The 17900-nt window shown below is 41.8% G+C and overlaps 1 protein-coding gene across 1 annotated transcript; it reads left to right on the top strand.

Moving 5' to 3' along the window:
• Positions 1-9170: 9170 nt before the first annotated feature.
• Positions 9171-17544, top strand: LOC138887846 (uncharacterized). Its single transcript, XM_070169636.1, has 6 exons — positions 9171-9640; positions 9781-10420; positions 10533-10667; positions 10722-10976; positions 17279-17368; positions 17485-17544. The coding sequence occupies exons 1-6, from the start codon at positions 9171-9173 to the stop codon at positions 17542-17544; spliced, it is 1650 nt and encodes a 549-aa protein (XP_070025737.1).
• The last annotated feature ends 356 nt before the right edge of the window (positions 17545-17900 follow it).

The following is a 17900-nucleotide window of genomic DNA, read 5'->3' as shown; positions in this document are numbered from 1 at the left end:
TGAAACCTCATACGGTGCCATCTGAATGTTAGACTGATAGATGTTGTTGTAAGCAAACTCCGCCAATGGCAAGAACTGACCCCAAGACCCTCCAAACTCAATCACACATGCACGGAGCATATCCTCAAGAATCTGAATAGTGCGCTCAGACTGTCTGTCCGTTTGAGGGTGAAATGCTGTACTCAACTCCACCCGAGCACCCAACTCATGCTGAACGGTCCTTCAGAACCATGATATGAACTGAGTACCTCTATCTGAAATGATGGACACTGGAATACCATGCAGACGAACAATCTCCCGGATATAAATCTCTGCCAACTGCTCCAAAGAATAAGTAGCACACACATGAATGAAATGAGCGGACTTGGTCAGCCGATCCAGAATCACCCAAATAACATCGAACTTTCTCAAAGTCCGTGGGAGCCCACCTACAAAGTTCATGGTGATCTGCTCCCACTTCCACTCCAGAATCTCTATCTGCTGAAGTAACCCACCCGGTATCTGGTACTCATACTTCACCTGCTGACAATTGAGACACCGAGCTAGGAATCCAAGTATATCTTCTTCATCTACCTCCACCAATAGTGCTGTCTCAAATCCTGATACACCTTTGCGGCAGCCGGATGAATGGAATACCACGAGCTATGAGCCTCCTCCAGAATCAACTCCCGAAGCTCATCAACATTGGGTACACAAATCCGACCCTGCATCCTTAATATACCGTGTTCACCAATAGTCATATCTCTGGCATCACCGTGCTGAACCTTGTCCTTAAGGACAAGCAAATGAGGGTCATCATACTGATGTTGCCTGATACGATCAAATAAGGAAGACCGAGAAACCATGCAAGCTAGAACCCGACTGGGCTCCGAAAGATCCAATCTCACAAACTGGCTGGTAAGGCCTGAACATCCATCGCCATAAGCCTCTCCGATGCTGGTAAATAAACCAAACTCCCCAAACTTTTTGCTCGACGACTCAAGGCATCGGCCACCACATTGGCCTTGCCCGGGTGATACAAAATAGTGATATCATAGTCATTCAGCAACTCTAACCACCTCCTTTGGTGCAAATTTAGATCCTTTTGCTTGAACAGGTGCTGCAAGCTTCAATGGTCAGTATAAATCTCACAAGGAACTCCATATAAATAATGGCGCCAAATCTTCAGGGCGTGAACAATGGCAGCAAACTCAAGGTCGTGGGCAGGGTAGTTCTTCGCATGTATCTTCAACTGTCTGGGCGCGTAGGGAAGCCTACCATCCTGCATCAACACCGCTCCGAGGCCAATCCTCGAGGCATCACAATAAATCATATAAAACCCCAAACCTGTAGGCAGTATCAAAACTTGGGTTGTAGTCAAAGCTGTCTTGAGCTTCTGAAAGCTTGCCTCACACTTCTCCGTCCACTGGAACGGAGCACCCTTTTGGGTCAGTCTAGTCATAGGGGCTGTAATCGATGAGAACCCCTCCACAAAATGGCGGTAGTAGTCCGCTAAGACAAGGAAAGTACGGATCTTGGTAGCTGAGGATGGTCTGGGCCAATTCTGCACGACCTCTACTTTCTTCGGATCCACCTGAATACCCTTACTCGACACCATGTGGCCTAAAAATGCCACGGAATCGAACCAAAACTCACATTTCGAGAACTTAGCATATAATTTCTTCTCTCTCAGAGTTTGAAGCATAGTCCTCAGGTGCTGCTCATGATCTTCCCAACTCCGGGAATACACCAGAACATCATTAATAAAGACAATGACGAACGAGTCAAGATACGACCGGAACACACTGTACATCAAATGCATAAAGACTGCTGGGGCATTGGTCATCCCAAATGACATAACAAGGAAATCGTAATGACCATACCGAGTCCTAAAAGTAGTCTTTGGGATATCTGGCTCCCGAATCTTCAACTGATGGTAACCTGAGCGCAAATCAATCTTAGAAAATACCCGTGTGCCCTGAAGCTGGTCAAACAGAACATCAATACGAGGCAAAGGATAACGGTTCTTCACTGTAACCTTGTTCAACTGGAAATAATCAATACACATACGCATAGAACCATTCTTTTTCTTCACAAACAAGACAGGAGCACCGCAAGGTAATACACTGGGCCAAATAAAACTCTTGTCAAGCAATTCCTGTAACTGATCCTTCAACTCCTTCAACTCAGGAGGAGCCATATGATACGAAGGAATAAAAATGGGTTGAGTGCCTGACAACAGATCAATGACAAAATCAATATCTCTATCAGGTGGCATGCCAGAAGGTCAGTTGGAAACACATCAGGAAAATCCCGTACTACTGGAACTGAATCAACTGAAGGGGTATCAATACTGACATCTCTCATATAAGTTAAATATGCGTCATACCCCTTCTCAACCATACACTGAGCTTTAAGAAAAGAAATAACTCTACTGGGAGTGTGATCTAAAGTACCTTTCCACTCAACACGCGGTACACTTGGCATAGCCAGCGTCACGATTTTGGCGAGACAATCAAGAATAGCATAATGGGGTGACAACCAGTCCATGCCCAAGATAATATCAAAGTCAACCATGCTGAGTAACAATAAATCGGCTCTGGTCTCAAAACCACTAAGAGCAACCAAACACGACCGATAAATGCGGTCCACAATAATAGAATATCCCATAGGAGTAGAAATATAAACAGGGGAACTCGAAGAATCCCAAGATACACCCAAATACGGAGAAAAATAAGAAGACACATAAGAGTAAGTGGAGCCTGGATCGAATAGAACCGATGCATCTCTATGACAAACCAGTATAATACCTGTGATAACAGAATCATAGGCAACAACCTCGGTAAGGGCAGGAAAGGCATAGTATATGGCCTGACCTCCCCCTTTAGGGCGACCTATACCTCTCCGACCTCCACCTCTAGCTGACTGAGCAGGTGGGGTAGCAACTGGAGCTGTAACCATAGCCTGAGAACTTTATGGGGCACGCCGTGGCTAAGAAATCTGTGGAGGTGCACCCCTCCCAAGTCTGGGGCAATCCCTCACCATATGGCGTGTGTCACCACACTCAAAACAAGCTTTGGGAGGACGTGGTGGCTGTGACTGGCTCAGGCCAGGTCTGCTAGACTGACCATTGAAAGCACCCCGCGCAGGAGGCGTACTAGATACTGGAGGTGCATAATAAGGCTCCTAGGGCCTAGGAGGAGCTGGAACACCACTGTCTGCTGGAAGAGCTGAATGAAAGGGGAGACTCATATAATCCCTACCATGGCGACTTGCTGCTGGGGCACGAGCACCAGAGAAATGGCCCGACTCTCGAGATCTCTTGGCCTCCCTCTCATCTCTCTCCCTAGCATGTATACCCTCAATCCTCCTAGCAATGCTCACCACCTACTGATAAGAAATATCCATCTCCAACTCACGAGCCATGCCAGACCTAATGTTAGGAATAAGGCCCTTAATAAACCGGCAAACCCTCTTGGGAACAGTAGAAACCAAGGCTAGTGCATGCCTAGCCAAACTGGTGTAACAGACAACATACTCTGAGATAGTCATAGTACCCTGACGCAAATGCTCAAACTCTGGGCGCCATGCGTTCCTAAGGCTCTGAGGAACATACTCTCTCAGGAATAGATCTGAAAACTGAGTCCAAGTCAGTGAAGCAGCCTCATCCAGACTATCTAACTCATAGGTGCACCACCACTCATAGGCGGCTCCTCGAAGCTGGAAAGTAGTGAAGGAAACCCCGCTCGATTGTGATATACCCATGGTATGGAGAATGCAGTAACTCTCATCTAGAAATCCCAGAGCATCCTCCGATGCTAGACCACTTAATACAGGAGGCATGTACCTCTTAAACCTCTCAAGCCTCAACTCCTCCTCCTCAGAAGTCGATGCCATGCCTTCGGGCTGTACTGGCACTGCAGGCAGTACATGAATAATCTCAAGGACGTACTCAACATGCACTCACTGCTCAGGAGTGCGGGTGGTGGGAGTATGTGCTCCTCCCCCGACCTGAGATATAGCTGCAACAAGGGGAAGCAACCCTGCCTGAGCCAAAGTGGTGTACATGCTCATGAACTATTCCAGAGCCTCCTAAAGTGCTGGAATAGTAGTAGCAGTAGGCGTATCAGGTGCCTGGACTCTGTCTGGAACTGCTAGTGGCACTTCGGTGGTAGCTTGCGTAGGTGCTATGGCTGCACCACGTGCGTGTCCTCGGCCTCTACCCCGGCCCCAACTTCTGGTGACTCCTGCAGGGGCGCGGGTGCCTGATCATTTCAGGTAGCGTGTGTCCTCACCATCAGTGAGAGAATAGAAGATAGAAGTTCAGAATTCGTGATGTCCAAAATCTTGCATGATAGGGAAATCAAATGAAATGGAATTTTCCTAACGATTACATAGCCTCCCGTAGATAAGTACATACGTCTCCATACCGATCAACGAGACTCTAATTAACCGGTGTGTGATCCATGAATCCTATGAACTGAGCTCTGATACCAACTTGTCACGACCCTGATTTGCCCTCCGTGAACCATCGTGATGGAACTAGTCCTCTACGACTAGGTAAGCCTAAATAGTGGAATAAAAACAAATTAAAACAAAATGAAGAGTGATAAAACAGTGTTTAAAAGTGCCGCTCGGCATACACAATATTTAACTCTCAACCAATACATACTTCCAAGACCCGGAAACCCATGAATCACAAGCTAAGGATCACTACACAGTACTCTAACTCCAGAATATCTAACAAGGAAAAGAAATACACAAGGGCAACATTTAAAAGCTAGAATAGAAAGGGACTCCTCGGTCTGCGGACGCGGAAGATATACATCGAAGTCGCTGGAGCAGTAGCCTAGCCTCAAGGGTGATAGGACTGAGTCACAGTACCTGGATCTGCAGATGAAAAACATGCACAGAAGGGGCATGACTACACTACAGCGGTACTCAGTAAGTGCCAAGCCTAACTTCGATCGGGGTAGTGACGAGGAAGGTCAGGGCCCTACTGAGGTTAAATAAAATATAAAGTTTGACGGGGTAGAATAGAATAGTATAAATAAATACAACGGTAAAAATAACATAGGATATAAAAAGGGCAACAACAACTATTACAGAGACAAGGCAAAACACGTAAAGAACTGCGACTTAGCACCAAAATAACAACTGGGGATCTCCCAGGATACTGTCCTGTAGTCCCATATGTACGTATCCAATGGATCTCCTGGGATCCCGTCTCGTAGTCCAACTCATAGTGTGCGGGGATCTACCAGAATTATGTTTGGTAGTCCCAAAGGTAAATACCCAGTACTAGAGGAATCTACTAGGTGTATTCCCGTAGTTCCATATAACTGTGCAGGGGGATCTACCGGAATCCCACATCCGTAGTCCCAAACAAATAGACAAGGGGAGCTACCGGAATCCCTCATCCGTAGTCCCAAAATAAAGACAAGGGGGAGCTACCGGAATCCCACATCCGTAGTCCCAAAATAAATACATAGCAGCAACAGGAGAATATACAGAAATGGCAAAATTTTATATTAAGGCAACAAGTAATTCTAGCCTAACATGCTGCATATAATTCTGGTAAGGCAAGTTGAGCAAATAAAGTAATTAAGTCACTTAGACATGATTTGCTAAGCTAACCACAGGCTTAATAGTGCAAGTAATAAAAACAGGAAAGGAAACATACTAGTGATTACTTATTGAAAACCGGATTTCCGACAATTAGCACAAGTACTCACTCGTCACCTCACGTACAAGGCATTTCAATTACCAAATATACCAATCCTAAGAGGAAGGTCCCCACACAAGGTTAGACAAGCCACTTACCTCGAACTGGCTCAAAATCAACCCGAAACCACGCTCTTGCCACGAGTACTCGACTCCAAATGGCCCAAATCTAGTCAATTCAATTTTATAATGTAAATAACACTTCAAATAACTGATTCTACAAATAAATTCTAAGCTAATACGCAGAATTAGGTAAAATGACCAAAACGCTCCTCGGCCCCACATCTTAGAATCGGGTAAAATTTATTTTTTTAGAATCCTCACACTCTCCTGAGTTCATGCATACCAAAATTATCCCAATCTAAGGTCAAATTCCCAATCAAAAGTCGAATTCTAGGTCTAAGAACTTTCTTCCAACTTTTCCCTAATTTTCATCTCCAATCCGAAATTTTATGATGAATTCATGTTTAGATTAATAGGTTACAAGCAAAAAGGAGTAAGGAATCGTTACCCAATTGATATCTCTGAAAATCTCTCAAAATCTTGCTCAAATCCGAGCTCCCAAACTCTAGTTTTGATAAAAATGGCTAAATCCTCGATTTTGAACTTAAACATTCTGCCCAGACACATTATTCTTCATGAACGCGAGGCTACGGTCGTGGACGCGATGCATTAAAGTTCCACTGGCCACTCCCCCTCTTCGCAAATGCGATGCCTGAGCCACAAACACGATGATCATTTCTCTCCTTCTATGCGAACGCGAGACTGCCTTCGCGAACGCGTAAGCACAAAGTCCCATAGCCTCGCGAACACAGAAGCTCCTTCACGGACACGAAGCGTTAATTCCTCACCAACCCCAACTCCTTTTTGCAAACACGAGACCCCTTCATGAACGCGAAGAAGGAAACCAGAACTGACTGCTGCAATATTTTTCTGCAATTCTTTAAGTCCAAAAATGACCCGTTGAGCATCCGAAACACACCTGAGGCCCCCGGGACCTCAACCAAACCTGCCAACCTATCCTAATACATCATTCAAACTTGTTCCAACATTTAGAACGCTCAAAACAACATCAAAACACATATTTTTCATCGGATTCAAGCCTAAGAATTCCAAAAACTCTAAAAATACGCTTTCGATCAAAAAGTCTATCAAACCCCATTTGAATGACCTGAAAGTTTGCACATACGTCACATTAAACACTACGGAGCTACTCCAACTTCTGGAATTCCATTCCGATGCTCGGATCAATATCTCACTATCGAACCGGACACTTCAAAAATTCAACATTTGGTATTTCAAGCCTAAATTAGCTACGGACCTCCAAAACACAATCCAAATATTCCCCTAAGCCCGAAATCACCCAACGTAGCTAAAAGAACCATCGAATTCCCATTCCGAGGCCGTCTTCATACTGTTCCGACTACGGTTAACTCTCCAACACTTAAGCTCTTATTTAGGGACTAAATGTCCCAAAACTCTCCGAACCTCAAAACCGAACATCTCGTCAAATTAGAATAGCAGAAATAAACTTGGGAAAAGTAGTTAATAAGGGATTAGGGCGTTAATTCTTAAGACGACCGGCCGGGTCGTCACATCCCAGAAGTTCCAGAAAGTGATTCTCCGCAAAGACAAGTAGCATCCGCTTAGGCTATCCCTGTCTCATCTGAAGGGATCAGTCCAATCGATCAACTGAAGGAGTTTATTGAAGGAACCATTAAGAAAAAATATGAAGTTGCTGCCAAATCCTCCCTTAAATATGCAAAACCATACACTGCAAGGGTCAATATGTTAAAGATGTCTGCGGGCTATCAACCTCCAATGTTTCAATAGTTTGATGGTAAAGGTAATCTAAAGCAACATGTGGCGCACTTCGTTGAGACATGCAACAATGCTGGGACTTATGGAGATTACCTCATTAGGCAGTTTGTTCGCTCTCTAAAAGAAAATGCTTTTGATTGGTACACAGACCTCGAGGCTGGATCTATCGATAGCTGGGATCAACTAGGCAAGAGTTCCTCAATTGATTTTATAGTACGAGACATACTGTGAGTATGATAGAACTTACAAATACTCGTCAACAAAAGGGTGAATCAGTTATTGACTTCAGCCTCAACTGCAAAAAGAGGCTTGGTGAAGCTTCTGGCATAGAGATGTGCATCCAAGGCATGCATTGGGGACTCTGATACATCTTGAAAGGTATCAAGCTAACACATTTGAAGAACTTTCAACTCGTGCCCATGACATGGAGTTAAGCATCGCCTCCGCTAGAAACGAAAGGATGCCTATCTATGAGCCTAGCAAAGGGAACGACAAGCAAGAAGTTAGAAAATGGAGCAAGTTCGTACCCAGGTCTGAAAACAAAGAAGTTATGAATGTGAACACATCACCTCTGAAGTTCACACCGAAGGTGAGCAAGAAGAAAAGTATGAAATCCACTTCTTTTCAAGATAAACCAAGTGAGAATTTTACTCTAAAAGAAACGCAAGAGAAGGAGTACCCATTTCTGGATTCTGATGTGCCAACAATTTTTGAAGTACTCCTCGAGTTAAATCTCATTGAGCTTCCGGAGATGAAGCGGCCGCATGAAGCTAGTAAAACGAATGACCCAAATTACTGCAAATACCATCAACTTGTGAGCCACCCTCTAGAGAAGTGCTTTGTCTTCAAGGACAAGGTTATGGACTTGGCTCGTGAAAAGAAGATCGTGCTTGAAGATGAGAAACCAAGCACAAAAAAAGTCTCTATCACCTTTGGCTCATTCAGACTGGATGAATTATGTGGTTTTAAAAAAAGTAAAGATGAAGGATTACTAGAGAACAACAAAGTTGAAGTCGATCAACCTGATGATGATGAAGGTTGGACGTTGGTGACTAGTCGTAGGTGCCATAATAGGAGCCCACAAAAAGAATCAGTAGAACAACCAACAAGGAAATAATGGTAAAAAGACCAATAAAATAGAATCCAGTTAGGCATTTAGGGAAAGCAAAAGTGGAGGTGCATCGCCCTCAAAAGCCACGACATCCAGTGACCTTGGAGGATTACTTGCCATGTTGGTTTCACATGAAGATTTCCCATGATGCTATTGAGGCCTCTTGTTACAATGCTGGTAAAGGGGAAAAAAGTGATGACCTACCGTTGGCACCATCTTAAAAAATGCTGACCGAGTCTATTCCTCAAGAAGTTAACGCGTGCGAAGAAAAAGTTACGTTCACAAATGCCGACCTTCTACTATGTGACACTCTTCATAACCGCCCGTTATACCTGGTTGGCTATATACGTGGTGAAAGTTTAAATCGAATTTTGGTTGATGGAGGATCCTCAGTGAACATCTTGCCAATTTGCACTGTGAAAGAACTTGGTATCCCATGAACGAACTCTCGTAAATTAGTGTGATGATCCAATGATTCAACCAAGGGGCGCAAAGAGTCATAAGTGTGATCAGGTTGGGAATCACCATTGAAGATATGCAATCAAGTGCATGGCTGCATGTGATCGATGCAAAGACTTCATACAATGTCTTGCATGGAAGGCCTTGGATACATGAGAATAAAGTGGTTCCATCTACCTACCAGCAATGTCTGAAATACTACGAAGGTGAAGTCGAGAAGAAGATAATTGCTGATGACGAGCGATTCATCGAGGCTGAATCACACTTCACTGATGCAAAGTTCTACTTGAAGAACCGCATTGTGAATGAGCTAAAAGCTAATGATGTCATGAAAAGCAAGAATGACGAGCCAACAACTAAAAGGGGTGAGGTGACTGCTGGTAGAGCCAAAACTGTTACTGAGGAGGTACAACCAAACTTGAATAAATCTTATAGAGGGGATATTGCGTCTTACGGCAAGAAAGTAACTCACACGCTCCAATATGTCCCTAAAAGGAAGAAAGACGAAGATGAATCATCTAATCTCCAAATTAACATTCTAAAAGAGTTAACTCTTCGGGTAAAATGAATTAAGGCAGTAAAGTCATCCTCAAAGTTACTTTAGGGTTTGTGGACCAAAATCGTTTGCAGAATGTGGCACTCCCTACAAAGCGAAAAGATTAAGGTTTTGATCCTAACGCTTATAGGCTATTTGCAAAAGTTGGATACAATCCCAATGAGACATCAAAGTTAGGAAAGCTCCCATCAGAAGCTGCGATGAGGCAACCATGTGAAGGTTTGGGATACAAGCAACCGTCACTAGTGCGCATCTCCATAAGAAGGGCGAGCATCAATCATATTACTGTAGAAGATGAATCTGCCGCTTCTAACAAGCCTTCTGTCTTTGATCGACTTGGAGAATCAACTATGAGGACTTTCGTGTTTGAGAGATTGGGTCCATTAAAGAAAGGAAATAAGTTCCAGAGAAATTATCGAAATACAAGGACACCTGCTTCGACCAAAATTCGGAAGATCTCTAAGGATTTCCAAAGTCTGGTTCCTTCTAGAATGAGGCGACAAACAAAAGTCATGGTTTCGCATGATGAGGTTCTAAAGGTGAAGCCATACACTATGATCTACACTAAAGGACATGATGAAGACAAAGAAAGTGTGGCTTCTTCGTATCATGTTACTGCACAAGGCGAGCACGATGTTTCATCTCTAATAGAGGATGACGAGAAATTGGATGATGTTTCACTATGTTATCACATATCCTTCAATGATGGGGACCCTCAAGAAGATGAAGATACGAAAGATGCTCCGGTAGAACTTGAAGAAGGGGTGAAGGCAATAATTGATGCCTTAAAATAAGTTAACTGTGTTACTGATGAAGAACTAAGACCTACCTACCTAAGTGCTAGAAGTTTATGAAGAAAGCACTAATATTGAGTTACTCAAGGAGTTTAGGGATGTCTTTGCTTGGAGTTACAAAATAATTCCTAGCTTGGACCCTAAAGTAGCAGTCCATTACCTTGCAGTCAAGAATGACGCTCGTCCTGTTAAGCAAGCTCAAAGGCGCTTTAGGCTGGGCTTGGTTCCCCTGATTGAAACCAAAGTTAACAAACTCATTGACGTTGGATTTATTTAGGAAGTTAAATACTCAACATGGGTTTCAAGTATTGTCCCTGTAAGGAAGAAGAATGGCCAGATTCGAGTATGTGTTGACTTCAGGGATCTCAACAATGTGTGTCCCAAAGATGAATTTTCGCTTCCTATTCTAGAGCTGATGATCCATGCTACTACTGGTTACGAGGCAATTTCTTTCATGGATGGTTCATCGGGCTATAACCAAATTCACATGGCACCAAAATATGAAAAGCATACTGCATTCCGCACCCCAAGGGTATTTATTGCTACAAGGTAATGCCTTTTATCTTGAAGAATGCTGGTGCTACTCACCAAAGGGCTATGTAGAATATTTTTGACGATCTTCTCCACAAGAATGTCGAATTCTATGTTGATGACTTGGTGGTAAAATCAAGAGAGAAGGGCAACCACTTGAAAGACTTGAGAATGGTATTTGAGTTGCTCTAGAGATACCAACATAGGATGAATCCATATAAATGTGCCTTTGGAGTTACTTCTGGAATGTTCCTTGGTTTAATTGTCCGACATCGAGGGATCGAAATTGATCAAGCCAAAGTGGATGCCATTTTGAAAATGCCTGAGCCTCGGGATATTCATGAATTGAAAAGTCTGCAAGGAAAGCTAGCATACCTAAGAAGATTCATCTCGAACCTAGCTGGGAGGTGCCAACCATTTAGTCATCTCATGGAGAAAGGCGTTCCTTTCAAGTGGGACCAAACTTGTAGCAATGCCTTTGAAAGTATCACGACCTAATTGAAGAAGCCTCCAGTTTTAGCAGCTCCTATACTTGGAAAGCCATTGATACTATACATTGCAATGCAAGAAAGGTCTGTTGGAGCACTGTTGTGTTACACCCTATATTTTCGTAAAAGTGCATCATAAGCAAATTAATGTAGGACTAAAAATGAGATAATATTTGAAAGTATATAAAGTAATTTAGTCATGTTACCTCGGAGGTTACAAATATTAAAGGTCATGAAAAACAAGTACAAAGAGGTTTGGAAGGTTTAGAAGCTAAAGGAATTGAAGAAAATAATGTTTCGTCGAAATTCGACAAGATGGGAATGTTGTAACATGTACTTTTGGGGTGAGACTAGAGTGCTTAACATGATAAGGAGGTTATGTTATGAATTAGGTTAGTCGTATGATAGTCGTATGTTATGTTTTGAAGTCAAGCGAGTTGTGCAACAAAAGTCAATGAAAGTCATCACAAGTTACATTCATAAGTTTTACTGAAACTTTGGGTCAAATGTAACTGCGATTTTCACCCAATATACTTAGATTTATGGGGCGTCCACCCATCAAATCGAAGCTATATGAGTCTATTTTCTAACTCATTAAGCTGTTTATTAATACGACATCGGAGTAGATATATATATATTTGTAAGACTGCACAGGCTGCTAGGTGACAAGTGGGTGTGTCACCTACTTGGTTAAATGAAAGCCCAAAAAGAGGCAATTTCGGGTCAGCCAAAGAGCCCATTTGAGGGCTTATCTCCTAAAATATAAACCTCATTATATATCACAAATAAACAGACCTAAACCCCTACAAAATTCCTCCCAAGAATTACCCACAAACCCTAATTGAATTTCTCTCCCTTTCAAGTTCTAATTGGGGTAAAACCTAGAGTTTGAAGAACCAAGATAAGGGTTGAGTTATCCAACAAATAAGGTAAGTTTACTTCTCTCTTTCATCCATTTTTCCTGTTGTAAATTCATGGTAAGTTGTTCTATACTTGTAAGAACTCACGGGACGGTGATAGGAAGCCGTGAGTTCGAGTTATTCACTTGTAGCAGACTGTTTTGTGTACTATTTTGTGTTGCTGTTGGGCTACGTGTTTTACTACTATTTTGTGAAGTTTTAGAGGAGGAAATATGTTGGGTGGTGGGCTGGTCGTTCATCGTAACATTTTTGGGTCGTTTGACACTACTACGGTAGTCGTTTTGCGTATGAAGAGATTGCGGTGTGCTGGGCTATTGCGTAATATTTTATGGTGTATATATGGATGGAAAATAATGTATATATGTTGTTATTGTTGTGTTCTTGTGTTTTTGGTATTATCTTGAATTTGGAGGAAGTAAGGATTATAGGAGAGATGCTGCCCGTTTTTATACAAAATAAGCTTGTCATTCATTGTGCGATAGTTGTACCTTTCGTAACTTAATGATAGTATTATTATCGTTGTTGTAGATTAAGGTGCGAAGAGGTGAGTTCAACTTGGTGATTGGAAAGATTGTGATAAGGTATGTTAAGGCTAAGCCCTTCCTTCATTTTGGCATGATCTCGTAATTACATGTGTTTGATAACGAGGCATAAAGAGAAGTTCATACTCCCGAATTTATATACACTATCTTAGTCTCATAAGTTACAGTATTCTCCATTATCGGGACTTTATATTCAATTGAGTATTGTCTTCTTCCAGTCAATAGAGCAGAGCATGTATATATATACAATATTATATTATTTTCACCACCATCGTGCTATAATCGATGGGCAGGCCCCTATTGGGCAACCTCTGATCAGATGGTAAGTTATATACCGAGCATACTGTGGCCGAGCACCTATAAGCGAGCCCAGAATGGCTGAGATATAGAGCCTAGTATGGCCGAACGCCTATAAGCGAGCCTACTACAACAGAGTAGTTACAAGTTCCGAGCCTTATAGGGCCGGGTATTTATTTTACTTACTATATTGAGAGAGTTGAGTCAGTATCAACATGTAAGTATATCTCCAGATCATCTTTGACTCCTAGTTACTTTTAGTTATTATGTTATCAGTTCAGTTTCAGCTTTCAGTTATTTTATTGCCTTACGTACTCAGTATATTATTTTGTATTGACGTCCCTTTTCTGGGGGCACTACATTTCATGCTTGGAGGTTCAGATAGACAGACAGATGGGTAGACCTCCTTAGTAGGTGTTGCCCGAGTTCAGCCTGATCGGTAAGGTCCACGTCTTTCAGAGTTGCTGGGTCTAGAGTTTTGTATATATATATATATATATATATATATATATATATATATATATATATATTATGGGTAGGTCGGGGCCCTATTCCGATTACAGTACATCCATCAGTAGAAGTTTGTAGACATATGCTATCAGTTACTGCAGTATGTTGGGCTTGTAGGCCTTATATGTATATTTTATTAGTTTGACAGTTGTTGTAGTTATGACGGCCCTATCGGCCCAACTTTATATTGATGTTTAGTCCGCATTAGTTTCTGTTCAGTTTTATATTTTGCTTCACAATTTTTCTTGCAATGTGGCACCATGGCCAAAGTATGACATTATATGTTTAGAATCCCTTAGTTGCAAGTTGGTACACAAGGTTAGGTGAGGCACTAGGTGCCGGTCTCGCCCCCAGGTTCGGGGCGTGACAAACTTGGTATCAGAGTAGTTCTATCCTAGAGAGTCTACAAGATATGTCTAGTAGGATCTTGTTTGTATATGTATTGTGCACCATATTATATAAGCAGGGGACTCCAGGGCATTTAGGAGTTGGTTACCCTTCTTTCAAAGCTAAATCATGCTATAAAACTGAGTTATAGGAAATTTGAGTTAAACTTACGTGTTGGTGTTTGTATGCACAGATGATGGTGACTAGGAAGACTACAACTAGCTAGAGGAGAGATACAACAGCAGGTGAGGGACCATCAGGGTACCCCAGTAGATGGGGCCCAGTTTGAGGCCCAAGGCGAGACCCCTACTCAGCCATTACCGGCTCCTTCACTACCTGAGGAGATTCCTTGGGAGACCGCACATCTAGTTCCCCCTCCACTTCCATCAGATCAGGACTTGAGGAGTGTGGTGCATTAGTTGACACAATTTGTAGCTACCCAGCAACAGGCTAGGGCATCAGCTAGTGCAGGATCTTCTAAGGGGGGTCTAGGAGTTCAAGGGTCCAAAAGTTTATTTCTTTGAGTCCCCTAGAGTTCACGGGGATAGATCAGAGGGAGGACCTGTAGGATTTCATAGATCAGCTTCACAGGATCTTTCGGGTTATGCATGCCACAGAGAAATAAGCAGTTGAGCTAGCAGCTTTTCGACTCCGAGATATAGCCATCCTTTGGTACGGGGGGCGGGAGAGGTCCATGGGACATGATGCACCTCCATCTATTTGGGAGAACTTTTGAGATGCCTTCCTTGACTAGTACTTGCCGTGAGAGATCCGACAAGCTCAGGTCGATCAGTTTCTAGTCGTCAAGCAGGGCAATATGAGTGTTCGAGAGTATAGTCTCCGTTTTGACTCATTGGCCAGAAATGCACCATCCATAGTTGCTACTATGTGGGACAGGATCCACAAGTTTATAGCAAAGTTGGCCCAGAGTTGATTGAAGCATGTGCCACCGCTGCATTGAAGGATAGTATGGATATTGTGAGCACGCGATTTTTGCCCTAAATATTATTATTCCCAAAATCCCAAACAAAATAATTTTCCTTCATTTTGGTGTCATTTTCTGATAATTGTGGCATTCTATTTGCGCATGTTAATTCTATAAAATACAAAAATATGCATTGTTGCGTTTAGGTTTTAGTATCAATTAAGGGTTAATTTGTTTTAAAACAAAACATGAAAATCACAAAAATTAGTTCACTTTCGCATTTTAATGATTTTTATTATGAATTTGTCATGAAATAGTTTTTAAACAATTTTAGGCATTAATCAGTTTTAGTTTTTGAAGTATATTAGGATTTTATTTTAATTGTTGCAATTCTATAAAATTAGAAAAAATAATTACAAAATTACAAAGTGAAAAATAAATAGATAAAATGAAATAAAAAAAAAACAAGGAAGGAAATCAAGTGAGAGGCAAAGGGCTGGCCAATTTTGGGCCAAATTAAAAGAAACGTTCAGGCCCAAACGCCTTAAACCATTGCAGAAACCCAGCCCAAGTACCAGCAACCCGGTCCGCCCCCTCTTCTAAACGAAACGATGTCGTTTCGTGGTCTCTGAATTAGGACCGCTGGATCTCATCAATCCAACGGTCCGGAACTAACGAGGTTCCTGATTTAAAACGGTCTGAAAGCCCACCCCAGACCTCGTCTTCCTCACCCCACCCCTTCTCTCAAACCCTAATCCGCGCCGCCCCTAAATCCCTCGCCGGTGGTGAACGCAACCTACGCCGTTTACCCCCAGATTAACACCATAGATCCCACATGAATCCCTCTTTCCACTCCCGTTATTAGTTTTCCTCGAATGTTGCCATTGCTCGTCGAATCTTAGTTTGAAGTTTTTCGGCCAAGTGGCAAGTTCATCCAAACCAGCCCAAAATCACACCACACAATCCCCGGCCTTCCCTCAACACTAATCCATGTTTATTTTCCTTCAAATCACTGTGAAACGGCTCAAATCTTAGATCTGAGAATTTCTGGCCAAAACCCTAAACCAAATCTTTGTGATTTCGAACCGTAGTATCCTTAACCATGTGTTCTCTTGTAAGAACACATGGTTAGGGATGTTACGCGTCAAAAATCTGAAAGGATTCAGACGTTTCTGACTGGCCGGAGTTCCTCGTGCTTCTGTGAGTTTTTACTGTTTCTTTTTACTCGCATGGTTGAAGTTTTAATTACCGTTTTGGTTTCATTAAGTGTTCTGTTAAATTTACGATTTATTTTGTGCATTAGTATAATTCTGCCAATTGTTGATTAGTTCTGAGTTGATATTTGTTTGAATGATTGTGAGTTTATGGGTTAAGAATTAGTGTCAGTTCATTTAATGTTGTTCATGTTAGCTTAAGCTTAGTTTGATTTCATTTAGTTTGATTGAGTTAATATAATTGAACAATTGGGTTTGGTCAGTTTGATTAATTGATTTCTGAGTGCTAATTAATCAATTTTAGTTAGTTTTAGATTAGATTAGGGTATTGGTTATAGCTGTTAAGAATGAGGGTAGGTTCAGTAACTTTGAGGAACCTTCAGGGGTAGTGTGGGTATGGAAAAGGGTAGTTCTGATAGGAATAGTAATTTCAAAGCATATGAAAGGGCAGTATAGGTATTGTATGGGTAGAAGAATACCCTAGGGCCTTCTAGAATGGGGTACAAGTGTAGATTTTAATAATTGTGATGCATTTACTTGTTTAGCAAGTTAAGAATAGAGGGACCAAATTGGAAATAGGGGAGGGACTAAAAAGAAAATCCAAAATCTGATTGACTCTTTTGTATCACCTATAAAAGGGGCATCAAGTGCCTTGAGGAAGAGGACTTGAACTTTCATCCTAAAATTTCCACAAAACATATTCTACAGTCTCCAGATCTGAAATTCCATTAGTGGAGTCACAGCACTTTCCTGATTGAATGTCGAGTGGTTTTTGAAAATCAAACAAAAAAACTGGGAATCATTTAGCTAGGATTTTAAATGGTTGATATGTCTGAATGTGTTTTGGGTTGATTCATTGAGTTTGCCCTGCATTTCAACTCATTTCTGCTAAATTGATTGAATCTGGGTGGACTGAAATGCTCCTTCATTAACTGTGACTGGGATATTACCTTAGTTTCTGAGCTGCTGAACTGTTATTGCTGCTAATCTCCTCTTCTCTATTTACATTCCAATTTCCAGGTACATTTTCAAAAACCCCTTGATGTAATCGCAATGTGGGATGAAATGCAATCACTTTGGTCAATCTGTGTTCGTTGGATGCATATAACTGTAATCAGCTTATTGATAAATAACTATATGTATTTGATTCGTTGGGATTGAGTTTTATTAATTCATACCATATCTAAACTGTTCAGACTGTGCATTTCTTGTTTATGTAATTGTAGTTTTCAGTTTTGCTCAAGTTCCACAGTCTACTGAAGTTAAATTTGCAAAGTTGTAATTGATTTTGAGTTCAATACACGTGACTGCTTTTAATTTTGGTTTAATATGAATTGTACATTCAATAGCTTCGTACCGGGCCAGTTTTTGGTCCTGGCGTATTAATTAGTAGCCCAGATTTTTTGGTTAGGTGATAAATTGAATTGGGGCCTAGGTGCATTAAAGCTTAAGAATTTAGTTAAATCAAAAGGTGCCCCAAGGGCTCGATCCCTGGGCTGTACAAATGCCTGTCAAATAAATTAAAATTTTGGCCTGCATTAGGCCCGATGCTTAGAACTCTAGGAGTCTGCGCCTGTAGAATGTGCAATTGCATGATTTGGACCTTATGGGCTCAGAGCCCATTTTCTCAGCATTTCTTCCT

This window comes from Nicotiana sylvestris, chromosome 3 (genome assembly GCF_000393655.2).
Source record: "Nicotiana sylvestris chromosome 3, ASM39365v2, whole genome shotgun sequence".
Classification (NCBI taxonomy): Eukaryota; Viridiplantae; Streptophyta; class Magnoliopsida; order Solanales; family Solanaceae; genus Nicotiana; species Nicotiana sylvestris.
This window is presented reverse-complemented; position numbering and strand designations above follow the sequence as displayed.

Excerpts from the sequence above, each read along its gene's own strand:
- LOC138887846 (XM_070169636.1), top strand. The coding sequence starts at position 9,171 with ATGCAATCAAGTGCATGGCTGCATGTGATCGATGCAAAGACTTCATAC. Across the intron at positions 9,641-9,780 it reads CAAATTAACATTCTAAAAGA|GCTATTTGCAAAAGTTGGAT; the intron begins GTTAACTCTTCG and ends TAACGCTTATAG. Across the intron at positions 17,369-17,484 it reads TTCGTTGGATGCATATAACT|TTTTCAGTTTTGCTCAAGTT; the intron begins GTAATCAGCTTA and ends ATGTAATTGTAG.